Source organism: Tauraco erythrolophus, chromosome 6 (assembly GCF_009769465.1).
Source record: "Tauraco erythrolophus isolate bTauEry1 chromosome 6, bTauEry1.pri, whole genome shotgun sequence".
Classification (NCBI taxonomy): domain Eukaryota; kingdom Metazoa; phylum Chordata; class Aves; order Musophagiformes; family Musophagidae; genus Tauraco; species Tauraco erythrolophus.
This window is the reverse complement of record NC_141470.1, coordinates 32513011-32530926: the sequence shown is the minus strand read 5'-3', so window position 1 is coordinate 32530926 and position 17916 is coordinate 32513011. Positions and strand designations below refer to the sequence as shown.

At 40.0% G+C, this 17916-nt stretch overlaps 1 protein-coding gene across 1 annotated transcript in view; it reads right to left on the bottom strand.

The window, feature by feature from the left end:
- The window catches only part of DPF3 (double PHD fingers 3), a 174356-nt gene that overhangs the window by 46637 nt on the left and 109803 nt on the right, over positions 1-17916 (bottom strand). Inside the window, exons 4-8 of the mRNA XM_086613071.1 lie at positions 16637-16764; positions 12833-12928; positions 11749-11787; positions 8030-8108; positions 7669-7710 (exon numbers count right to left, since the gene is read on the bottom strand). Of these exons, the coding sequence (XP_086469197.1) occupies positions 7669-7710; positions 8030-8108; positions 11749-11787; positions 12833-12928; positions 16637-16764 (384 nt within the window). The remainder of the gene's footprint in view (positions 1-7668; positions 7711-8029; positions 8109-11748; positions 11788-12832; positions 12929-16636; positions 16765-17916) is intronic.

The following is a 17916-nucleotide window of genomic DNA, read 5'->3' as shown; positions in this document are numbered from 1 at the left end:
TTGCTAGAATAAAAGCTAAGTCAGGACTTCATGGTTTCTCCACAGATTGATCTTCCCGAATTCGCCCTGATGTCTTATTCTCCAGATTTATTCATCTGCCATCACTGTGCTAAGAAGCAGTTTCTACAAAAGGGCGATCGTTAATAAACACTTAGCTCTTATATAACTCTTCCCACTGCAAGACTGGCTTTTCAAACATTAATTAATCTTCCCCCACATTCCTGAGTGGGAAATACTATTCTTATTTCACTTTTGAAAAAAAGAGAACCACAGAGGGGTTAAGTGACTTGCCCACACAGTGATCTTTTGTCATTACCAGGATGGGGATTCATGAGTTCCAGCATCCAGACCAGTGCTCACACCACATCTTTCTCATGCTCCAAGCTGACAAAAGCATAATGAGAACTGGTTCCCCCAGTCTGAAATGTAGGCTGGTGATTACGTTCTTAACACTATGCAGCTCACACATAGCAAGTGAGAGTGTGTCTTTTGTAAACTTTGCCGAGTGGCCTTGCCTTTCTTTGAGCAGCTTTGACTTTTTTCGTATTTAATTTTCCTTGCTGGATAGGCTCATCATCCTTGCGTGTGGTAGATTTCATCCTGCATCTAACACTGGCAAGTTGACTTGATCTTTAATTAGGTAGCCGAGCTCAATGGAAACAGTGGGAGTTTGTAGAACGTAACCTGCTCCAATTCCTTCTGCATTCAAAGCATATATTTTGCTATAACCTGATATGAATGCCGTCTTAGGAACAAGCTCAGTAAGTAAGCAGTAGTACAGCGGTGCAGATCAAATGGCACAAATAGGAGAAGAAGAATTTTATTAGGCCACCAGACACTCTCCTATGATGAACCTTACTTTCCTTCCAATTTGAAGACTGAAACGAAGACGTTACCCAACTATGTCATGGGGGGAAAACATAATTTGCAGACAGTTTAATCACAAGCATTCGATGTTTCATAAAAGAGAGCTCAGTTCTAAGTTCTGGCCTGTAACAGTCTACAACTCTTTGGATAAGCAAATTCTCACTCGGTTTACGTTTCTCAATGAGTAAAAGTAATATAAAACACTTTCCCTGCTTTAAAAGGGGATTCGAAATTCGTGACTTAAAAGACTTCCTCATCAAATATTTAATGGCTGTGTTGCTGTCATTTTGAAATCGTTACACATTTGGTCCTTGGCAGGCTGTGAGCTATGTTCCAGCCAGCTCTCCACATACATTTTGCACAATCTGTCACCAGTATGAGACAGAAGGAAACAATCCATGTTTTTAGTGGAAACAGGAAATTGGGGGAGTATATGTGTTTGGTTTTTTTTGTCACTGAATCTTGCCCCCCTCATTGTCTATCTTTGCTTTTCTCCTTTGTCTCCTGTTCTTTCTTCTCAGCTGGGCTGTGTTGAATGCTAAATCTTTAGTTAACTGCTGGCAGGCAGTCATCCCCCAAAGTTATCTTCCTGTCCCACCATTCGCTCCACTCCAAAAAAAACATTCCTTGTTTTGCACTGGTTTGGTAACATAATTTTCCCTTCTACAGCTAGGTCCATGCTCTGGCACATCTAGAAATCTCAAATGCCAACAGCGTAGTTTGACCTCCGCTGATGGAAAGGCATTACATTTGTCCCTCTTTGATCAGTACTGTCATCATGTACACCTCCAGTATTAGAGCAGCTATTTAGTAACCCATTTCATAGGGGATTTTCTGAAGGTAGAAAATAATCCTTGTTTCAGTGCTCCCAGAGAACAAGTCCCAGAATCTACCTGCTGTATTAAGATCACAGGAACACTGAACTCCAGCACAAAGCATGCACAGGTCAACAAGATATGCATCCACATGTCAATAAATTAATTGCTAGCAGAGGCAAAGGAGAAAACAGGTAGCCTATACGAGTAGAAAACATGTAACTATTAAGGTCAACTCTGCTCCCCTCTTACCATGTGCTCTACTCCAGACTTGTGTTATTAAATATTAGAAAAAAAAGTGTCCCTGCCTCTCTAGTCTTGGCTTTTCTACCAATAATGTAGTCAGTGAATGCCAAGTATAGCAGCTATGGTGAGAGAGTTGTTTGTTAGGTTCATCTGAATGATCATCTTACTCTAGATCTTCTTGCTTATTAACTACTTAGGGATTCACTAGAAAGGATAATACCAGGGGATGATTTAGGGTTTAAACTGCTAATAGTTTAAAGGGAAGCTGAAGTCATGATGGAGATTTATGAGAAGCATGTAAAAACATAATGCTATAATCAAAGCATTTTCAAATCAGCTTGTCATTGTGATATTTAACCAAAGGTCTGTCCTAAGAAGCAGCAGTTAGTTGTGTTGGACTCATTCATAGTATCTGTAAGAATCAAAACAACAGATTAAATCCCAGAAAACTGGCAAAAATCAAGCTAAATCATGATGTATCTTGTAGGCCTTTTGTATTTCAGCAAACCTTCCAGAGAATCAATGAGATGTTTGTGAAAATGAGTGTGACAGGATTGTGCCCATTTCAAGGAGATGAGAAAGAAGGCAGGTGATGTTAGCAAGGTAATTTACTAGAGTCATCACTTTGTGAACATACGCAATAAAATAGCTCCTAAAGAATAGGCTTCAAAGAATTGCATTTGGCGAGTCATGCTAGAACAACGTAACATTTAACTGGGATTAAAAGAGAGATCCTCAGTACCCACTAAAACCCAGTGGAATCTGCTCATCTTAAATCACTTAAACTACCTGAAGACTCCAGCCTTTTGTTGGCAGAACCTACAACACGTTTAGTGGAGAAAGGGAATGGGGAAGAAAAAAATTAGCCTCAAAATAATGAAACTTCAATGCCTCGCTGGATAATGAACTTAGAGAAAAAGCAGGAGGATGTTTCAAGCCATAGTGAATCAGATGTAGGGTCAAGCATTTTTAAAAACAAAACCATGTTCTGAATAATTATTAGTAGTTCGAAGTCAAGCTCAAAGTGTCCTCTTAGGGACCAAGTCTTACATGATCAGTGGGCACAACACAAGCAGGTAGGCACTTGATGAGATATGCAGGGAAAACAGTTTAGCAATCTACCTCCTGTTGAAATTAGTGAGAATTAGGAGCATTAATTTTTCTGAAAACTTCACAAGGCACCTTTCTGCATATTCAGGCACCTCAAAGAGTTTATTTTGGGCCCAATGCTTGCCTCTGTTTTTATCATTAATTTGGAACAAAAGAATCAAACATGCAGAGAACTGATTGTTGGAGAAAATATTGGAATAATAATAAAAATATATCACATGAGCTTCATTAATCAAAGAATTATTTCAAACAGTAACATAATTAGGAAATATTTACATGACATCTAGTATAGATAAATAAAACACTGTATAAACAGGAAAAAGAAGTATAATAAGGAACCTAAAGATGATAGACAATCTGCCTGAGTAGAAACAAGTTGAATAGGGAAGGAATAAGATGCTATAACAAATGGTATATTAAATATGAACTCACATGGTGGACAAGGATCAAAACTCCTTTGCCACTGAAACATGAAACAGCACTGGAGAGAAGCATCTTGCATTGAAAAAGGGTTTACTAAGCAACCTATTAGGTCAGCCATCTCTGACCTCTCATAGATACATAACAGAGCAAGTTGCATAAATCCAAGTTCTATAAGCAAATGTAAGTTACATGTAAATGTATCAACCATTCATCTTCTGAACTGCTTCTATCCTCAGAACAGCACATTCTACTTAGTTCTGGCCACCATTACTTAAATAAGACCCGTTGGAGATTTTTCAGAGAAAAGAAACAAGCTTAGTAAAAGAGCTGAAAAAAACACAGCTGAAAGAAGTACCAGTAACTGTTTACAGACATAGGAAGAAGACGTTATTATCCACTAAGAACAGAGTAAGAACTGCTGGTCTTAGACTGCAGCAGAGAAAATTCGGGTTAAATAACTAGAGAAACTTGGAAATGTAGTTTTTAACAAAAGAATCAGCTTCTACAAAACACTATAGGATCAGTGTCTCTGGGTACATGCAAGGTTGCATGAGTCACTGATCCAGCAAGGATCATAAGAAGGTTTCAGTCAATTCTCATTTTGCAGAAGGAATGGATCTGAATGCACATCTCAGCCTCAGAGGGACTGTGAATAAAGAATATGATACAAACATAAGATGTTATGCTAAAATAGCAGTTTATACAGGAATAAAACTAAAAAGAGACAAGGATATACTGGTAAAAGGAAAAGAAAGAAACAACTGCTTTTAGAGATGGGCAAGGGAAATCTTCCATACATAGAGGGACAGAAAAAATAGGTGGAAGTATGTACAAAGGTAAGTCTCTGTGGAACAAGAGAAGAATGAAAGCAGACAAATCAGAATGGACAGTAGGAAAGTTAATAAATTGTAGAGATTCAGCACAAATTAACAGCTTTGGCTAAAGGAAGTAGACATCTGGAGTCATGAAGCTTAGGTGCTACAACTGTTTGCAACTTTTAAACCAGAACATAAGTTTCTAGATAAAACATCAGAGAAGCCTTTTTAAAAAAAAACAAAAAACAAAAAAACAAACAAACACAAAAACCAAACAATAAAACAAAAAAAAACCCACCATATAATAAACAATATGAAAATAGCAGAACAAGTTTTAAGAAGACCGCTGTGGTAGAACTGACGGTTCCCCAGCTGATCATTTGACAATATGATATCAATTCTTATTATGAACGCAGGTATTCATACATTTGTTCACTCTGTCCCTCCTTTAGAAATCACATGCCCAGTTTATTGTGGACAGTCATAGTAGTGTATTTTCCACTTCTCTTGCTTGATATCAGAGGCTTTGCTTTGCTCAAGTCCTACTTTTCACTATTCTTTAAGGCATTTGCTCTCTCTCCGAGCCAGGTCTTCAAGCTATGTTTGGGTCCGGTCTCATACAGCAGCTGACCCATTCAGCTACATCACTATTTTCAGCCTATACCCATCTCACACCAGGCTGCTTTGCCACTTTCATTATCGAAGCGTTTATCCCAAGGGAGCTCAAGGCACAACACTATCCAATGCAATTGGTTGAAAATCTGACCAACTAGTTTTCCACTTGCTGATTTGATGAAACAAGGCATTTCATTATATTAATCATATTCAAATTATGTTACCAATTTTATTGATGCTTTGAATGGTCAAATATTTTATTCTGAACTTCTGACAGAGTAAATCCTCAATGAAATCAACTGAAGTATTTCAGAATATTTCATTCCACAAAACAAGTGACCAACCACCTTTTCTTAAAAACAAAGGATGACAAAACATATTGAGATCTGAAAACCTTCCTCCATATAGAAATTCCATATTTCCAGTCAGTTTTAATATTGGAACCAGATTAAATATCGGTGTATAGCTGAGTGCCTCTTCCAAAAAAGGCAGGCCTTTTCAGAAATAACGTTGCTGTCTTCCAACACAAGGGGCAGCATCAGCTGGATACTGCTCTTACATCACCTTACTGACACACAGACTACTTTTTTCCCATAACCTTTTTGTTACTGATGAAACCTGGTGATATGTTCTTGTTTCCCATAAATACGAATGTGCAGCTATGAAAAAAAAAAAAAAGCAGAGTAGTTCTCCACCATAAATCATTTTTTACACGCATACAGTTAAATAAGAAAATTAATTTGGTTTATATATGCTTATGCTTTCTTCTTTGTGGTCACTCTCCAAACTCAAACATCAGAAAAACCAACATGGAGATAAATTAAATAATATACAGAAGAAGTAAAGTGTCAACCCATTAAGCTAATTATTTGTACCAATAATGTGATTGTGGGAATCATGTTTTCCCAAACAGGAAACAGATTCACTATTTTTGACCTGCATGTTTCCATCTAAAATAAAATTATCAGCCCAAAACATCTGTACACGGAGTCCTGCAAACCAATTTCTAACCTACCACGATTAGATTGAGCTTTATCTATAAAAAATATTTAGCAAATAATTTCAAAGAAAAAATTGGTTCAAGAAATCCATCCAAGCAGGAAAGAGGCCTCAACTTAAGCCAATTATTCACAATGAATTGTATGTAATATTTCTACAGAAAGTTAACCAGAGCAGGATATTACTTCAGGATGACAGCATTACAATTGGGACAGTTTTTTCCTTCTGCTCCACAGTCAGGTAAAAGAGTTCTGCTACCAAGTAACCCTTTTCTCAGCTATCTACAATGGAAAAGGAGTCACTGTGTAAAGTCTGGATTCTAAAACTCCTTATGACTCACCTCTAACTATAAGTTTCCTAAAAATGAAAGGTGTCAGCCAAATGAAATAGGAAAGTTTATATTTCCAAAACCAAAGAGAAAAAATTATGCTCCAAAATGTAAGCCAAGGCGAAATTCCATCAGTACAACAACATACCAGAGCCTTGACTTCAGCCCAGATTTCTGTTGCCTGCTTTGATATCTTAGATGTTTTATCTATTCTGTGCATGTTGTGGGTTCTCTGTAAGATCCAAAAGCAAAGCCAGATCAGACAATAAAGAGTCATTATGTTAAAAATGACTATCACTGGCAAGTGTCCTTAGATTTAAAAGGATGTTCCAGAAGAGAGACAAGGACTGTTGTGCATGTATCAGCACAGGAAAGCTGTGGACTTCAGCAGGATGCATACTAGACTCCAAGAGTATTCTCAGAAGACACATTTTAGTTCTTCCAACACAGAAGGACAGCTATTTAACCATAGTAGAAATCTCCTGACTCTTTATATCCTAAAGAACTCTTCCTCCTTGATCATGTGTTCAGACACTCCCATTCATGCACAAGTCTTTCCATTTCTACTCACTGCCCTTAGAATATCCACTTTGCTGAAGCAAAATACCCAACATGTCCATCACTGTACTCTGCAGGGTCATCTGGTCTCACCATAAAAGAATATGACTTGATCCCATGGAATATAGTTCTTAATTACTGTGCATGCTCCTTATTTCTTCATTTTTTTAAAATAAACAGAAAATAGATTGACATAGTAATGGTTGATCTTTTAAGGTCAGTAACATTGCAAGATAGGCAAATAGTGGAGAAAGGAGGATTCTAATTGTCCTCAAAACCACGAAACATTTTTGGATTACAGAAGTGAAGACCTCCTGCTATTCTCCTGCTGACTTTGGTTAGGTTATTGTCTTATAGGATCGAAGGCACTCAGTAGCACAAATTATCATTGCATGTACACTTTACCGTAGGCCTTAAGATGGGAGACCTCAAGAGCATGTGGGTAAGATAAGTGCCCTTCGCAGAAATGATATAGTGAAACAAAAAAGAATATCAAAAGAAGAAGGAAAGAATCAAGGACTAGACCGTAAAAAAAAAATATATTGTGTATCAAATATTCACTCCTTCCTCATACTAGGACTCTGGCACCCTTCTTCAGTTCGGGCATTAGGCTCTGGTATAATTTTTCAGTTAGAGTGATGCCTTACTTCACCTGCAGTCTCACTGCAAGATGTCAAACAGCATGGCCATATTCAAAGGGAATATGTATCACAACAAAGCATCCCAGTTGTGCCATTTCTTAGGAGGGCTCAACTCCTGATGATGCCACAAGAGTACCTTCTGAGTGAGGGATGAGAATAAGACCTTCTAAGTTTAGCCCAATGAGATCTTAAAAGGACTGAAGGAAAGAGAATCACCAAATATATGAAGAGATACAACAAGGGTGAAGTACCTTTGCCGGAGATTTTTGAGTTATGCTTTTGTTTGTAACTATCTGAAACAGAGAAAGAAATAGAGGGTGAATCTTACATGGGGGAAAGGAAGACAAAAGGCAGAGAAGCCAGAAAAAGAGTAGGAGAAAGAGAGAGAAAATATAAGAGATGATTTATTACAGGGCAAAGGGAAGTGGAGCCTTGCCAACAACTTTATTTCCTTCATGCAAAAACACCAAGAGCAGCAGCAGCAGCTGGTGGCAAACATGCAAGTCAGAGAGCAGCAGAATATTTTGCTGGAAGGGAAAAGATGAAGCCCTGAGTGCACCGAGCTGGTAGGACCAGGCTGGAAGCAGAATCAGCTGTCTGGGTGCTACTTACTGTCACAAACATAGGGTTTGTCATGATCGTCTTGGGAGGCAGCATCATTCCGTCTCCTGCCACCTCCAGATCCCCGAGCCTGCAAGAACAAGAGGAATGTTAATATTATTCTATCACCCCTCAGGTCTCCTTGTGCCCCTCACCCTCCTATGAAAAATGTGCAATATAAACTAAACAAATCCTCAGCTTCCATACAGATTTTTCAAGGGTGGGCTTGACCCTTCATCTCCTAAGATAAGCACTACGTTAATGGACCTTGTAATGCAGTGGAGATCCCCTCCACAGATAACCCAAACTGTTCATCCATAGCAGTAGGTCACTGCCAGCACATATTCAGTCGAGTACCATCACACATTCATTTCTGAAGATGTTCAAATACCTTGCTTAACTGAATATGAATGAATGAATGACTAGATGAACAGGTGTTAGAGGATAAATATAACCATTAAACCAGCCAGAAAACAGGCCTCAAATAAAACAGAGGTAAAATTATTCCATTTAACATTTTCAAAAGGGAGTTGTTTGTTTTGTTTTGTTTTCTAGCTGAAAGGCAATGTTTTGAAACGGCCTTCTGGGACAAAGATACTACGGCTAATTGTAAAATGAAGCTTTGGTCAGTTAGTGGAAAAGATTAGGTAACATGGCTACCTGCAACAACAGAGAACGGGAATTACCCAGAAAAGTCTCTCTGCAGTTCTGTGTTTCTACAACACACCAAGCTGGCAGCCCTGGAAACTGAAAAGCTGTTTCTCCACAGCACAGACTGCTCTGTCCTGAGCTCCAGAGGTAAGAGTGGAATTCAGCACCAGTTATTTGGTCCTGACACTTCTCAGCTGAGAAGCCAACAAGGGGACAGTTGATATCTGTCCAATGGTGGAGGCTGTGATGTGGAACTGGGAACTGAGCCAAGGTCTTCAATTCTTTCATGTTCATTAATGTACAGTCTACAGATGACAACAATTTTAGACTCGATCTTTATTTGAGGAAGTGATCTGCAAGTGGATGGCGAGACAGCCTTGTATTAATTCTGCCACATTCTCTGTTCCTGGGTAAAAGCAACAAAATCATTTCTGCTGCTCCTCTTTTATTAAACTGTTGATGTTTCTCACCCTAGACAAGGCCACCTCACTCAAATCCTTCAAGCTTTTGCATATGAAAATAAGAAAGGGACAGAGCTTCATCAAGTAAAGTTGTAGAAGATGTAGAAATTCTGAGAATATTAGTGCCCTAGACATAAGGGGGTCATATGAGCTCTGTCCCTCTTCTATGGATTTGGCATTGAATGGGCACTATTGGAGCTGCATTCCATTGGACATCTAAAGAGAAGGAACAAGGAACTTTTACACTAGCCTGCCACAGTCTGTCAAAACAGGGATTTATAAAAACTTCACACATTATTTCCCTGGGATTGCTTAGGTCTAATTCTTAACACAGTCCTGAAGGAAAGATATGGATTTGCAGCTGTCTGGATGGGGTGAATACTGTTAGGTATGACAAGAATAGCTCTGCTTTCTGCAAAGACCTCTGTGCAGATCAGCACACACGTGCAGAGTGAGATTTGTAAGGATGAACTGAAAAGCAGTTTCACCCTGGAAAAGGCCCCAGCAACAATTGTTTGGTGGAAGCTTCTTTACTGACCATATCACACAAAATCATCTTACCAGTCTGCAATGTTTTTTCTCTGACTGCCAGCTCTGTAAACCTCCTCTGGGCTATGAAATCAATCCCAGGCTAGTTCCTTTCTTCCCTCACTACTGCAAAATGTGCTGCAAGCTGAATTTCAGTCCATGGCAGCTCCTATACAACCCTCAGCTCATCAGAGAGTCTTCGTAGAGACAAGCGATTGGCCCTTAACAAATATTTCTGCTGATACCTGGATTAGGATCCAATTTCCCCATCCTACCAGCTGCATTGGCTTTTCAGGGCTGTGAAAAAGCTGTAAAGTCTTATTTTTGTCACCAGTCAGTAGGTCTGCCTCTGTTTACACACTGAGAATGGATCTCTTGAGTAAGAAGGTACTATTTTTACATAGGCACCTTTCAGAATAGGATGGTAATTTCAGGTCTGTTGCTCAGAGTTTCGCTAGTCTTACAGCCAGCTGTTTCCCTTCAAAACGTTCTCTACAGAAACGCAAGGGTACAGCCATCATGTCATGACCGCATGTCAGATACACTTTTTCATGCACTGAACACACAGGGGGAGATTTTTCCAGTCAATGACTTTCAATGGGACTTGGGTTCCTAAATGTCTTTAGTGCCTTTGAAATTGTCCCATGGGATATTCAGCTGACAAGCAGACAATCTGTACAGGTGCAGCTGCATTCCTCTCACATCTCCTAGCAAACCGTCTTTCCTGGCTCCTACCACATTCCCCTTGTCCAGTAAAGATACTAAAAGCTCCTTCTGTAAATCCATCTCTTCAGTCTTCTGTGTCCTCCCTACTGCTCACACAATTTCAGGGCTAGCCTTGAGGGGGTAGTAAACCGAGCAGCTGCCCCAGAGGCAACAAGCTGAATGCCACGTGCTGGCTGTCGGCACTCCAGTCTGTTGAATTCAGTCATCCACGACTGCCTTTATTCTCCTGACGGGATGCAGCAAAGACTACGAGACTTGACGTGTGAGGCCAGGAAGCCGTGGCACAGCAGCCTTGAAGCAGCCCTGAAGCAGCCAGAGAGAGAGTAGCCAGGGGGACAGATGGAGAGTTCAGGATTAAAAATAAAATCATGCTATAGGGAAAGGAACAGGCATGTGCAATTTGGAAAGTCCAGAGCGGTAATTCTGTTGCATCAATCCTGCATCAATGCTGTCAGCCCCTCTCACTCCTCTCTGAATCCCCAAAGGCCACACTCTGTAGGATCTAGTTTCCTATGCATGTCCTTCACCTCTTCTGCCCTCTAAAAATAACCTAACCACCTCCTTCCCAGAAGCGAAGTGCTGCCCAGGTTTCATGTCCCCAGTTTCAAATCCTGGGTCCTGATTCCCTACACTGGGTCAGGCTCACATTAGAAAAGGGCTGCTTGAAGAGTGGCAAAACACTCGTGACCAGGTGCAATTCAGGCTATGATTCAGGCTTACCAGTTTTCAACAGCTAGGGAATCTGGCCCTGATTTTGAAATCCTAATTTATTCCACATTTCGCTTTGGTTATTGATGCCATCAAGAAAACCCAAAAACTGCTCAAAGTATTTGGCACTCTTCAGACTTCTCTTCTTTTTGCACTGAATGAAGTCAGGGCACTAGCAGAGCAGGAGTTAGTTGCAAGAAAAAGGCAAGAGATCCTGCTGCTCCTGTACTTAATAGGAGGCCAGTTCTAGGGCAGAAAATAAGAGGTAAATTTATGTTGCAAAATGAATGGGAATCTAGTAGCCTCCAACTCCTTTCGCTACAGTAGCAGAGAAAAAGTAATAGAGCGTTTCTGAAACAATTTCCTGAACAGGAGAGTAAAACTTTGTACATAACAGTAACTTCAGGACTTTGTTTACATAGGCCTGGGATAGATGAATACAGCAAATTGCCCTCTCCTGAGCAGCATACTGCTTGTAGCTATTCACTCCCTTTCACTCACCCTAACCAGCATGCACAATTTACGTGAGAGTTAACTTGTTAGAAAAGAGTTGTTAGCCTGGAGTATTAGTCGATCACTACAGTCAAGCTTGTGTGCATGTATCGATTCTAACTCCTGGTTTTGGTTACTGGTTCATACAAATTTTCTGAAACTTACATTTTTCTGGAAAATTTTTTTCCAGGTGGGGGTCTTTGGCTAAGAAAGAAAGAAAGAAAGAAACTGGTTCAGGTGATTTTGAGAATAAGGAAGGTGAAATATATACTTATCCAATTATTAAAGTGCTTTGATCTTATATTAAAGGACTTAAGCTCCAAAATGAGGAGCAGAAAACTGAAACAACATAACAACAGAAGAAACCAAAAGAGAGGGTCTGATGCATAAGTACATTGCAAGTATTCAATGTGGTTTCATGTCTCTCTCGTATTCAAAAGCTATTATATCCCGCTCATTTGGTCTAAAATGTGGCCCTTCTTGCTTGACTCCTACGAACACATCAAAAGGTACTTGTAGAGCTCCTGTGCCCCTGCAGCATCCGCTAGAGCCAAAGAAAGATGAAAATGCTCAAAACTTCTGAGAATTGTGTTCACTTTTATAACAGATGCCTAGCTTAAGGGGCCGCAATTGAAAATGTTGACTCCAAGTTTTAAAATGTTGGTCTCATTACTTAACTGTTGCCCTGCTGAAATTGTGAAAAGACATTTTAGGTAAGAGAAGGGACACAGACCCCACTTAGGATAAAATATCGCCCATTTTAAGCAAATGGAAGATTTGCCATTGGCTCAAGAGGGCCAGTGTCAGCCATAAAGTGCTACCTTGGAGAATGCTGCAAAACATAGTAACACAGTTCAAGTTACTTTTATTGATATTTTTTTTTTTGGCTGTCATAACTGAATTTGCTGCTTTTCTGTAATTAGTAAATGTTGTCTTAAAGTAAGAGCATCGTAATAGCAGGATGTCATAATAGTTATTACAGTTTACATTACAATTGTAAATACAGCACTGTCATAAATTTAACCCAACTTTTTACCCTCAAAATAGTCTTTTTTCTCAGTAATTCATAAAAATAAACTGAAAAAATACTAAAAAAATCTTCGACCATATGACAGAAAATTATCTACACTGTTATTATTATCATATATCCATAGATACACACTTTGCATACACAATACACATGACAAATATACACTAGAAAGCAGAGGTCTGATTCCTTCCTTTCCATTCCAGTAAAGTCTCCACCTACCCGTCCTCTAGGCCTGTTCTTTCGTTTTGGAATATCTTCTTCCAAATCCTCTTCCTCATTCACTTCATCTGCATTTTCATCATTTTCTAAAACCCTCTATGATTGAACAATAAACAGGAATGGTTAGAAGAAAAGAAGATGACACATACAACCAACTGCTGCTCTTTACCACAGAGACTGCAGGTTATTAAATTACAGTTGATTAATGATATAATGTCAAATCAGATCCCAGAACCCTTACTTCTTTCCACTAAAGCAAAATTTGCTTTCCCTTCCACCCTTGGTTCTCCAGGGAGTTGTTATCAAAAAATACCACTGATATCAGTCAACTATGAAAAAAAGGTTCCTAAGAAATAACAGGGCAGAGAAAATTCCCCCATATATTCCGGCGTGTTTAATGGATCTAGAAAGTAACATCTTTCAAGGCTTATACCACAGGTACAACTCTGTAATGTGGAAGCAGGGATCTTGCTGCATGAGAATGCTGAGGAAGTACAGGGCTCACTGAAGTTAGTAGGAACAATAGCAATGGTTCCTTCAATTAATTATTTAATAGGAACAATAATTCATCATCTCACATAACTATGAGATGCCCAGGCTAGGGAATTTCAACACTTTTATCTTGATCTTTTGAAATGTAACCTCTACAGAATCAAACACAGGCTGGCCGTCCAGAAAACATGCGTAAGCCAGACAGCGCACGGACAAAGGCGAGACAAACCATCACAACGCTAATGTGGAAAGAAGTCCTGTTGAAATCCCCTCAACCCTTGGCATGTCTGCTAAAAATACAGAAACGGGCCCCAGCCATTCCTGCCATGATGTGGCATCACTTCAAAAGCGACTAACCTGGAATCACTGTCTTACCTTTGCCATGCCACCTTCACTTAAATTACAACATGCAGTCATGATGTAGATTTAAATCAGCGACTTTAAACTGACGGGGACGTTTTTCAGTCTTACTGTATTTGTCCCTTCCCTGTTATTTCTAGTTAACAGTTATTTGAGAGCCAGTAGAGGGAGAACAGGAGCAAATCACAGTTGCTTTCTGTCCTTCCTGCATACCTCAAGCACGAAATTCTGAAATTGTGAGAAAGAATACAACAGAAATTTCACTTTTTAAAAAAGCCTATATTTGGAAGACCTACTATACAAGTTTATTTGTATTTTATCAGCTAAATTTTTAAGACCAATATTGGACAGTATCCTTTTTAAAAATTACAAATAACTTCTATAACAGGGTAGAGGACCAAGTTTTCATCTGGTTTTTGCTCCTTAAATTTTTTAATCTCAGGAGGCCATTAATAAGGTCAGACAATCATGAAATACAATTTCACATAACCAGAGTACTAAATACTAGAGGGCGTAAAAGTTAAGCAAGTTCCAGTTCTACATATATACAATGTTTCCTCAAAATTCATGCAATTGCGTACATCAACTGACTTCATCTTAGGCAACTGAAGAACTTGGAAAATGTTGTACGAGTAAACTAGTTGTATGTAAGAAAATAAGCAAACTTGCTGATATGAGTTTATATTTTTGCATTGCTTCGTATCCTAAAGCATCTCCAAAAAAAGATAAGGTTGCAACCATATTGTATGTGAGAGAGGAAGGAGGTAGTTTACAACAACAATACCAGGCAAGAGAAGTTAAGAGAAATGTTACAAACCACCTTCTTTGTTTAAAATTGCAGCATCAATTTAGGAAAGAGATAATAAGCAACCAAGTGTGAATTTGGTGACACTGCCAGAGTAATGACTTTAATTCTTGATAGATGGGACATAGCCTTTCTGATGCATGGTCAAAAGGCTGTTCTAAGCCTTCTCCAGCAAACGATGGAGACACACATCCAATACCAACTTACTGCAGGGCAAAATCCTCAACCCTGTTAAATACCAACTGCACAGCAGGTAGCAATGACTGCATCTATTTAGCAGGGGTAACCTGTAACCTTTTTAGCAAGGTAAATTTTCTTTTCCTATTCTGTCTTCCTAAAAGTTTCCCAGCCCAATGTGCTTCAGTGCAGTTAAGCACCAAGTCCTCTTCTCCTGATAGATTCTGTGAGCTCAAGAGGGTGGTCAGTGGCTGGGACTGAGGTGGGAGTTACAATTACGTCAATCCCACCTGCTCACTCTCACCACCACTGAGGCTGGGCCCTTTCAAGACACAGCACAGAAGAGCATGCAAAGGAACAAAAGAGAAATTTGCACTCTCTTATTTGTCACAGGGGTAAAAGGGACTGATCATGATTTTGATCTGGTACTGCCTAGCTGCCAGGTGCTGAAGTACACCCTGAAAGCTGTCTACTAGTAAAGGCTTCGACAATCGCTGTTCTACAGACTGAGTCCAGATAAGCTGTGCTTGCATAAGAAGCCAGAGCAAGACATGCCTTTTGCATCTGTTCTGATGAAACCAGCATCCAGAGGACAGGTCACTGCTAGGGCGGTTCAGCTGAAAACAATTTTGCATATTTTCGCACCCCCTCCCTGCTCTGCAGTGCTCAGACTTGTGTCAGTTCCACCATCTCTAAAGTCTCTTTCCTTGGACTGCTGCTGGGAATAATTTGGGAGCTCAGATTGTACAGCAACATCCAAAGGCATCTGTCAATCTCATAAGGATGCTGCACCATGACTTCGTCTGACCTTGGAAGCAGGCATAAACAGAGCTTTAGGGCTCTCAGCTTAAGAGAACCAGGTACGCTGTTGAAGAAGGAAATACAGAGGGGGCCTCATGCCGAGCTTCTCCCCACTCCATGAGCATGGGATGCTTCCTCTTCGATGGCGCCCCTTTACCTGTGGAACTGGGAATGAGAGACCTAATTTTGCTGCCCTGACATATGTGCAATTTCTAGCAAACGGACCAGTAGGACTGAGCTCCAGGTAACATAGATTTGATGCCCACGCTCTTCTGTTTCATTTGGCATGGGGCTGCCCACTCAAATTTTTACCAGTTTCAGGTATAGATGCATCATCTTGTATCTCAGCCAAAATTACCAAGTTTAACACATTTCCAGTGGCTCCTGCTAAAAATCCCTAACAGAGACTCACAGCACAACGCTGGTTTAGCATCACCAAAGATTTACTGCTACTCCCTAAGGAGAGGCCCACTTTCCTAGCGATTTAAGATGTCTTTATAAAGCGACATGCCCTTATATAAGAACCCTTTACATTAGCTGAATTCCTTCTATGACAGACCCACAAATGCATCTCTACTTTGAATTGTTAAAGGATGAAACGGAATCTTGACAAATAACTTTCAAGTCATAAGGTGTGTAAAGAGGCAAATGCTTCTCATACTTGCATCATTAATAATAAGTGAGATAATTAACATTTGAATAATTTTAAGGATTTATTTTGCTTGTGTACTTTCTGAAGGCTTCTCAGTAGAAGAAAAAAAAGACAAGGCAATAATACATTTTTGTCTACAGTCAGCAGCTGTGAATCCAACATCAAATCCATGTCCAAATTCACTTTAAATCTGAAGCACTAAAATTCTGTTTATGGTTGGGACCCATCTCTGCTTGTCAGTTTTATATGTAATCATCTCATAGGGCTGCAAAACAAATTCTAACACAGGAGTTGTGCAGAACACAGCCAAATGACCGAGATTCTTGTGACAGAAGTGTGCGAGATCCCGAGTTCATTTTGAGCATCCCAGTGTAACACAATGGTTTGATAACATTTTGACAGCAGAATGACATAACTATCAACAGATGCACTGTTCTGCCACAGGACAAAATCTGCTGGGCTTAGAGACAAATTGTAAAACCCAGCCCTGCTGTCAGGGCATGGGGCTCTCCTTTACCTGGATTTCTTGTATAGTGTCTTCCTCTTTAGTGTCCGTTTTTTTCTCGATTCCCTCTCCACGCAGCAAGGCTTCCAGAGTTGTACTTTCTGATGTGAACCCATCTTTCTTCAGAGGCAGATCAACTTCTGAAAAACAAAACACACTAACTGTATGTGTCTCCCCTAGACAGCTAACAAGCAGAAAGACAGAGATGACAAGCAGCAGACTGACAGACTTTCAAGCTTTTTTCTATCTTGAAGGAGAGTTTGTCAACATCTTCTTTTAACTGGTAAGGATCATCATACAGGGCTCACTTCTATCTTACTGAAAACCTGGCATCTTTTCAATCGCTGTGTTTGCTTAAAGGAAAAAAAGGCTGGACATATTGTATCGGGACAAAATAAATGGGGAAAAAGTCCTTCTCCTTTATGTAAACTCCCTGTGTTTCAAATAAAGAACAAAACCAGGGCTTTCTACGATACTGAAATAACAAATATGAAGACCTGATCTGCTGAAGTAGAAAAGTAGTTTAATGCAATTCAGCGTCTGGCACAGTTTACACAGCACAGCTACAAGTAGCATTCTCCCACACCAGGACATGTCCCACATGTGGGGAAGCAGAAAGGTAGTGTGTGAGGCCAATGCTGAGAACTAAAACTGAGAAAACCAAGGGATGTGTCTTGAATTTTCATTTCTAGATAAAATCTTCAGTTTGTTTTAAATAGGCTTACACCAATGAAGAAACACCAGTCAGCACAGCTGTGAGTGTAGAATCCAGCCCACAAAACGGGGTGACCCCCAGGCACTGTAGGAGAAGCCAAAGGCTGGCTCAGGGCAGGCCTGGGGCATAGGACTCCAGGAGACAGCGCAGGTTTATGAGGAAGCTTGATGTAACTTGCCGTACAAGTGATGGAACAGAGTCTTATTCCTCTTCTCAATGCTGCCACTAGAGTATGAGGCTGTGCAGCAGACAGGCAAATACGGCATATTAAATTTAGAAAGATGTTAAAACACACCTAGGGAAGAATTCCTCTTTCCTTGCAGATCCTGGCCTCTGCACCACTCGTGCAGGAGTTCATACAGACCAACCCTACGGCAGGGAGACATCCTGAACACCTCTTTACCTGACAATGCCAAAGTGTGGATTTCTTAAGTACTCTTCCCCTTCTAAAATGAATTCCTTCCTCTAGGCCAACAGATTTGTAAAGTAATAATGTACAGGACCGATGCTCATGAATCAGCATCTGGTGTCCTTATTTCATTGCTTTGTCCACTTCTCACCTTTTAGGACTCTGTTG